This window comes from Morone saxatilis, unplaced genomic scaffold (genome assembly GCF_004916995.1).
Source record: "Morone saxatilis isolate NCDOM2014 unplaced genomic scaffold, NCSU_SB_2.0 Contig16, whole genome shotgun sequence".
In the NCBI taxonomy this organism is placed as follows: domain Eukaryota; kingdom Metazoa; phylum Chordata; class Actinopteri; family Moronidae; genus Morone; species Morone saxatilis.
Window position 1 is genome coordinate 27,329,738 of NW_023339718.1, and position 8,481 is coordinate 27,338,218.

Here is an 8,481-nt window from a genome sequence, read left to right on the forward strand (position 1 = left end):
GGAGAACCTGCAGGAAGTCAAGTGTGGAGTCAGCACAAGAGTCTGTTAGTCAGCTGTCAGGGCTGCAGTCCAGAAATGCGTAAAGGTCACAAGTAAAGCACATAGAGACGCTTCTCAAGTGATGTGCCTTTTTGAGGATTCACAGTCAATTTCAGCAATTATTATACAGAGAAATGTGCTCAGTGATGAGGCTTTCGGTACAGACGTGTACTTTGACATTTTCTCAGCATCTATATTTTTCCACGAGGAATGACAAGCCGCTTCCATCAGACAGGATCCATCTTACTGATTTGTCACACAGGCTCTCATGCTTGCTGCAGAAATTTGAATTATTTCACATTTCTAGAGCTGAAAAGACTAGAAAGGCGCTATACAAGTACAGGTTCATTTGCCATTTACCATTTACTAAGAATAACATGACATTTGTCTAAAATGGCATTGCAGAAGGATGAATTTTTGATTCATAAAATTTTGTTTAAAACAACAAAAACATTTAATTTAATGATTTAATAGGGACATATTAACTACTGTTGTTGAATAATGATGATAAACCAATTAATATCATATCAATAATTCAGACTTTAAATTTCCAGTTTTTTTTTTACCAGTTACCATTTACCAGTATGGGCATGGAATAGGTGTTGAATTGCATCCATAATGGTCCTAAAAAGTCTTAAATTTGACCTGTTGAAACCTGCAGAAACAGTATACCCCTAATCTCCAGACCTTCAGTACTAAATATTTACTCTCCAGGAGGCAATCTGCCATTTCACATAAGTGAATTTTATAGTTTAATTAATTATTATTAATTATAGCTTTTTGAAAGGAAGCACTTTACAAGGAGTGAGTGGAGATTCTGCTCACTGTCTCTGTGACAGTTGGACATTGTCTCTCTGACTTACATTTAATCAGGGTCATGATGCTGCATGTGGATATTTTTTGCTTTTGTTTGGATGTGTGTGTTTATCCGGGAGAATGAGGACTGTTGATCTCCCAGCCTTGTCCTCAGCAGAGCCCACGCCCCACTGAGCATCGCCTTGGGCCTCCTGATTTGCATTAAGTGCAGTTGTTTTAACAAAGCCCCATTTGTACGAGGACCCACGCACATGCTCACGGACAGTGCTCGCAGTCACTCATGATTTACTTAAACTGTTTTGAAGTCATTGTCCCCAGATTATGAGTCCATTGTCTGGGTTTGAGGGGTGATCAGGCTTGACTTAAGCATTGTACTTTTCCTAGGAAATTACCTTGAGTGTGAGTGGGATGAGAGAGCCGTGGATGATTTTACTTTGGGGAAAAATAAAAAATCTCCTGCTGCCTCTCACTTTTCCCTCACGTATAAATGAGCATGCAGCATATTTAACAGCCAGCAACACAGGATGGTGAAGATCCAACCTGAAACAGACACATTAACAAATGAAATAAGTCGTGTGTGTTATTGCTGAAGAGCTCACATGCAATTGGATTTAACTTTGCTGGAGCATTCTTGGAGGCATTATCTGCTGAGAGCAGTCAGACCTTGTTACGTAAAACACACAAAGCCAATAAAAGGCTTTAATGTTCAATGCTCTGATTTCTTATGTTTCGTTCTGTTTATAGTTATTTCACACACCATAGATTTAGTATTGTGACCTTAACATATAATTAGCAAGACATTTTACAGTGTAAAAATCAACTTCTCACTGCTCTCTGGTGGACAAATTAAGTGAAGGTGACACTTTTTATAAATTACCTGAAACATAATTTGGCATTTTAGTACTGCAATTCAGCTGGGATATACATTGATATCGACATAATATCACCCATCGTATTTTTAGTACCCTTCAGTATTTTTTAGTGCCCTTCAGCTGCCATCACTATAGGAGCAAGACTGTGTTTGTAGCCATTTCCACAAATTGCTTATTTACATAGATACTGAGGATTAAAGATTACATATGCTTCTTGGAGAGACTGAATATTGACCTTTTTAACTTTGGGACTGTATACTGCAAAAACAGCACTTCTAGAAAAGAGGCAAATATTGTTAAATAATTATCAAATTTTCTTGTATTGAGCAAAAAAAATCTGTTTTGCTTGGCTAGAATTCTTAAAACTAGAATACCAATCTAGCCACTCAAAGACTGTAATGAGTCTCAAAACAAAAAGTGCAAGTGGTATTACTCTTAAAATAATGAAAATAATCTGTTCCTCTGCTGGGATATCATGCAGACCATTGTTGTAATCTGTAAAAGGTTCAATCTAGCTCAATATTAGTGTAATATCTTATTTAGACAAATTGTTCTTAAAACAAGATTACTTTTCTAATGCAAAACTTTCTTGACAAGATTATTTTTCTTTTTAGACAAAAAAATAAGACTCATTGCACAGAAACAAGGCTTTTTTTCTTTCCTGAGATTACGTTTTTTCGCAGTATAGTGTGGCTTTTTTAAAATCTCAGATTTGTTCGAGATGCACACTATGGTTAATTAAAACTGTACACAGTGAGGTGTGTTGGTTATCCAATATATATAACTTTGCAACATTGTTTTTGAAAAAATTGTTTGATCACCACATAATGAATTTGTTGTATCGGGATGGCAGCAGAAATCTCAGAACTAGGTCAAATTAAACAAAAACTATGTGTATAGCTAGATTAACACTAGTGGTAGGTAGGTGAGGTTGTGTTATCTTGTGATTTTGGTTGACCAATCCTTTAGATACAGACTGAATGACTTCTTAGGAAATGCACGTGGGGAACAGGTTTTATGCACTGCCCAACATGCCAAACATTTTAGTGGAGAAACGGAACTGTAAGTGACTCCGGCTGCTTCATACCTGGAGCAGAGCTATAGGAAGCAGATGGATGGATGGGAGAACCTGCAGGAAGTCAAGTGTGGAATCACCACAACAGTCTGGACGTCAGCTGTCAGGGCTGCAGTCCAGAAAGCAAACACACACGGCTCCCTTCACACCTTGGCATTCTGTTGCATTAAATGAAAAGCTATCTGTGTTTTGCACACTATTGATTCTGTCTTCTGTTCTGCCTCTTTCAGCTCAGGGATATGTGTGTGCAAGACGGGAGTGTACGGACCCAAGTGTGACGAATGCCACCCGGGGTTCTTCCACTTCAGCAGCACTGGTTGCCGGCCCTGCCAGTGTCACAACCACACCAACTACTGCCATCCACAGTCGGGTGAGTCTGCTGAGGACATAGAAAATATTGGCATGATGCACTGTGTCACTTTTCTAATTTAACTGACTGGCTGCTCTTTTTTTCTCAATAACACTCAATCAGAGTCAGCGTTGGTCACCTTTGATGGAATGATTTTTCCACAATGTGTAGGATCTATAAAAGTTTGCATTTAAAGATTTAGATTTAATTACATTAAATTAAAAAAAGAACATAATGCCGCAGCTTTACCTTATCTATATCTGTGTACTCATTGTAAGCTCATGGGGACACCAGTTTTATTGTTGAGTAAAGTCGAAACAAGCAAAGAGAGTAGGAAAAGCAGCTGTGATGTATGGGTGTGTGAATGAAAGGTGTGAAAGTCTCTGTAGGAGCACTTGTTGTACAGTGTAGAGGTTCCAGGCCCATCTAACAATATCAGGGAATGAAATGGTCAATGCAGTAACAGCATCTTGCACTGCCTAGATTGACAGTTTTTAATGTTTTAATAAAGTTGTTAATATCTGCTATTCTAATTAGACTCTTTTGTTCTGTTCTGTTCAAACTAAATCTCTATCACTCAAACACTCTCCATAGCCTGCATTTCCCCTCTAAAGCCCTAACATTGGCATCACTGATCTAGGAGCAGCTCTGTTTGCTCCTTTCATCATGCAGTTATTTTACAAATGGACTCTGGCTGAAGGCTGAAGCTTAACGGTCCAATCTGTACCAGTGAAATGCTTATAGGTTCCTCGTAAATTGAACTTGAAGCTTTGTGCAGGTTAACACCTCGGCACTGTATGCTGACAGTAATCTGCTGTGTTTGAGTAGAGACTTTGGCTGTACACAAACCCTCCTGTTACGTAAGTCAATATTTACTGTTGAACCACAACAGATTTCAGTTCATAAGATGGAACTCAAGGAGACCAGGAAGTGTGGTGAATCAGAAGCAAATGGATTGTAATATGATTGAAATGTATCACAAATACAGTGTGTGATTTAAGGTGTATTTATCCTCCTCTGTGTCCTTGCTCACATGCAAAGCAGGATTGCTGCTCTCCTCCCGGCAGTCAGGCTTTGAGACTGTCTAGAGACAGGCAGGAGGAAATGTGGAGGGGGTCAGGGTGGTAGTGGGAGGGGTCTAGTTTTAGAAGCCATATGTCTTTCCATTATAATGCAGGGGCAGATGGAGTGCTGTAGCCTTGCCTGGGCTCAGTGTTCACAGTGCCATGGATTAACATAGCTTAGGTTTGACAGCTCCCTTTAAAGACTGACCCTGGCCTCTCCCCAGGGCCGCTTACACAAGAACACATTGTGCAAAAGCAAATTATACAGTATCCCAAACACTGTGGACCTCAGATAAAGAGAAGATACAGAAACTTGTCATGTCCAACAGAGCAGAGGTAGACTGTCCCTACACTGACTTTTCAGACTTGATAAGAATGCAGAGAAATTGCCAAATTTTAAATAAGGATGAGTAGTTTTATGATTTGATATTCACCTCTGAAACCTTGATGCTCTATACATTTTGGTGTTGGAAATGCATTAAAGCTGCAGTAGGTAATTTGTTTTTTTTTTAAATAACTTTTTGTCATATTTGGGTTGAAAGCTTGAAGATAGTTGATTGTCTCTGGCAATGAGAGTTAACAATTCAATTCAATTCAATTTTATTTGTATAGCGCCAATTCATAACAGAAGTTATCTCAGGACACTTTTCAAATAGAGCAGGTCTAGACCAAACTCCTTTCAATCAATCAACTGTCTGTCTGTCTAGGCTCTGATTGGTTGTTTTCATTCAGGCCCAGTGAATTCTTGCAAATGCCATTTGGAGCACTGGTTAGAGCCAGAGGAACCAGATTTTTTTAAGTGACCTACTGCAGCTTTAAATCAAGTTGTTTCAATGTAGCACAATACCTATAAAACTCATTTAGCCTCATTCTACTCAGGAAACCATCATTTATCAACAAAACCTGCATGAAAGCTGTTGTTTCTCCTCACTAGTCCATAACTTCTCTTTAACCCACAACTGAACCTTTAATGTGCAGCTTTCAGCAGCTGATTTGACTTATTATCAGCTCCACTGTTGACATTCAGTTAATGTATGGGTTAAAGGGGAGCCTGCAATCTCTTTCAAGGCTCATGATTGAAACTGCTGTTGCATAATGTTGTCCGTGGACAGGTTCCGTCATGTCTACATAACCTCTATGTATGATTATGGAGGCACAACAGCTCAACCACAAACAGCAGAGCAGTGATACCATCACAAATATTTACAATAATAACAATTTATGACTTATTATTATGAGTTATTGACATTCGGACAATATAACTTTTTTTATGCAAGTGATGTAAGTAATGAAATGTACAAAAGTCAGTATTGCAAGGTAGTTTAAAAATGTGGCAGTGAATATGCTAACTTCATGTAATATATGAAGCCAGAACTAACTCTGGATATCTGAGTTTCAAAAACTGTTTACAGCGAGTGATTCGCTGACCCTTTTTTCCCCCGGGTTCACTTCTCGGGTATCATACAGGCTGTCCTATCCTGTTGATGGAGCCTGCAGGCAAGACTTTGGGCTAATATAATACATCTACATCTTCTGCATGTTTAAAATAATAATTGTGTGATATGATCAAAATCTCGAATCCAGATATAGGTAATTCAATATCCAAGGATGCACAATTTCTTTAAATTCAGTGAAAAATTGTTTATATATAATGACCACATGGCAAATTGTTGTGCACATTTTCAATTAAGCATATAACAAAATATAAAATAATAATATATAAGTATTAAATAAACAATAAAGAATAAGATATGATACAGATGCAACACAAGACAAATAAATTCTGCTTAATTTGAACTAACTAATGGGCTGTGGCCAAAGTCACGTTAGTGGTGAAAACTGTTACTGTAAACTGTAAGTCAATTCAGTTCAGTACACAGTGGGGAAAAATTGGCACCTGACACTTCATCATGAACCCTTAATCATTGAAAAAGTTCAATACTAGGCCTACTGGTAAATTACATGACCCTTATTGAGCAAGTGCTATTCTGCCTTATTAATAAAATCTCCTGGAAAATGATTTCTTTAAAAGAGTCGAAACCTAAATCCTATACACTGGTCCTTTGTAAATAAAAAAACTTTGATCTAAACAATATTTTTCATTTATTTATGCTACCATTATTATGGACAGAATAAGCATCATAATTTGTTATTTGCTAAATTGATTTGATTTTTTTATGACTGGATATGTTTTTAGTATGTGTTCCCTCTCTGCTCTTGCAGAAAAGAACTTGATTTCTATGACATTCCTCAATATAATAAAGGTTAGAATAATAAGCAAGTTTTTCTTAGGGTAAGAGTGGGTGGATTGATCATGTTTCAACTCTTTTTTGTGTTTCTGTAACATGTAATTGATAAAACTCAGCAACGTGTAGCGATATACGAAGAAAACCTGATAAGGTCAAGGTGATGTGGCACATAAAAGATGTCATTCTGTGGTTCTAGTGGAGCAGTGAACACATGAAACTTTGTAATGTTGCTGGTATGAAATGGTCAGAGAGAAACTGAACACCAGCTGCTAGCTGCACCACTCAAAACTCTGATTAATTTATAAAAAAGGTAGCGAGAGTTCTATAACCACTTTGTGTGCAGATCCAGGAAATCCCCCTATAATCATGTGACCTTTGTTCTGTCATCCAGGAGTGTGTCTGAACTGTGAGGGCAACACCCAGGGATCCAACTGCGATGAGTGTAAGCCTGGTTTTTACCGCAACCCTGGAACTGCCCTGACTGAAGCCTGTGCACCGTGTCCCTGCTCCAACTTCACCTCCAGCGGCACCTGTCACACCGGTCAGTCCCACGCTGCTCACAGCCACACGTCAGGCCATTAGCTCAGTTCTTGATCCTTGTGATTAAGCAGGTTTGTCTTCACTGGCTGGATACACAGCATTAAGTCAGTGCTGATCCTGGGCATTCTGACACTGATAATGTCTTAGAAACGTTTTCCTCTGTCAAACTGTGCCCTAGAAGTGCTTTAAGTATCTCAACGTGACATCAGGGCGTCGACCTTTGGCCAGTTATCTAAGGTAATAAGAGAAATGCAGTCAAAGGGAGACGAGATGAAAAGGAGAGAAGCCAACGATGCACAATTATTTGCAATATTATCAAAATATGGCCGAGTGCATCCAAATCACAGATGCTGCAGTTTGTTTGGTAAAGGTCAAATGTGTGACAAACAGCATTATAATGAAGTACTGTAGTGCTGCAGAGATCCCCTTATCTACAAATGTTGTTTTCTAAATTTAATAAAACATGTTTGTTTGGTACAGACTCCAACAAATGTCACATCATCATGATTTCATAGTTGTAAAAATTACATTTTTGACCTCACCTGAAAATGAGAATCATTGTGTTTCTGTTAGCTTAGAATGAGCTGTTTTTATCTACAAAGGGTGCGGATCCTCTTCTACAGAGGGCTGCCATGTACCACCATGTTTCTACAGTAGCCCAGAACGAACAAACCAAACACTGGTTCTAGATAGGGCCTTTAATGTTTTTTTGTCCCCAACCACTGTAATTTCTCCTGCACGTTTGGAATGGGAGGGTGAGGTGAGGGTGTTGCAAGTGCATCAGTTTTGTAGAAGCCTTACACTCAGAGTCCAGAGAGTTTGTGTCAGTTGTGGTTGGTTAAAACCATTTGATGGTTTTTACGGCATTACCAACTCAATCTCACCATGAACACAGAGCAAAGCTGAAATTTAAATTCACTTCCATTAGTGAACTGAGAGGCCTTTTTACCTTCAAGTACTATTCACATGAATAATTCATGAATCAACACATCTCTAGTGGCTTAACGCTGCAGAAAAAAATCTGCTCTCCAAATGTCTCTAACCAGACAAAAAAACCTGCCAAATTCAGCTATTAGTTCCAGTCTCTATTCATTTACTTGTGGAGAGAGGTGCATTTACATATCTGCCTCAGAATCCACATTGATTCTGTGGTGACTGATTCTGCACACCACTCCCTAATGTGACCAAAATGACTGTGACTTTGACAGGCTGTTGCCTGTTTCCAAAAAGGCATTTACGTACATCTAGGTTGGCTTCGTCTGTTGTGCACCCAACAGCACACTTAATGAACAGCAACTGATGTTCTACAAGGAGTTTTTTAATGGTTCTAAATTTCTCCAAAACAACTGGACCCTCTAAAAAATCTGAATAAAGCAGTTCCACCTTAAAAATCCCTGTTTCTCCCATGCTACTGGGCAGACAAAGGACGTTCCGGAAGGTCTGCGAGCCGAGGGTCTGCGAGCCGAGCTGCTGCTAA

At 38.8% G+C, this 8,481-nt stretch overlaps 1 protein-coding gene across 1 annotated transcript in view; it reads left to right on the forward strand.

The window, feature by feature from the left end:
- The window catches only part of si:ch211-158d24.2 (multiple epidermal growth factor-like domains protein 9), a 30,214-nt gene that overhangs the window by 13,344 nt on the left and 8,389 nt on the right, over positions 1-8,481 (forward strand). The window contains exons 3-4 of the mRNA XM_035659169.1: positions 3,033-3,172; positions 6,856-7,005. Coding sequence (XP_035515062.1) covers positions 3,033-3,172; positions 6,856-7,005 — 290 coding nt within the window. The remainder of the gene's footprint in view (positions 1-3,032; positions 3,173-6,855; positions 7,006-8,481) is intronic.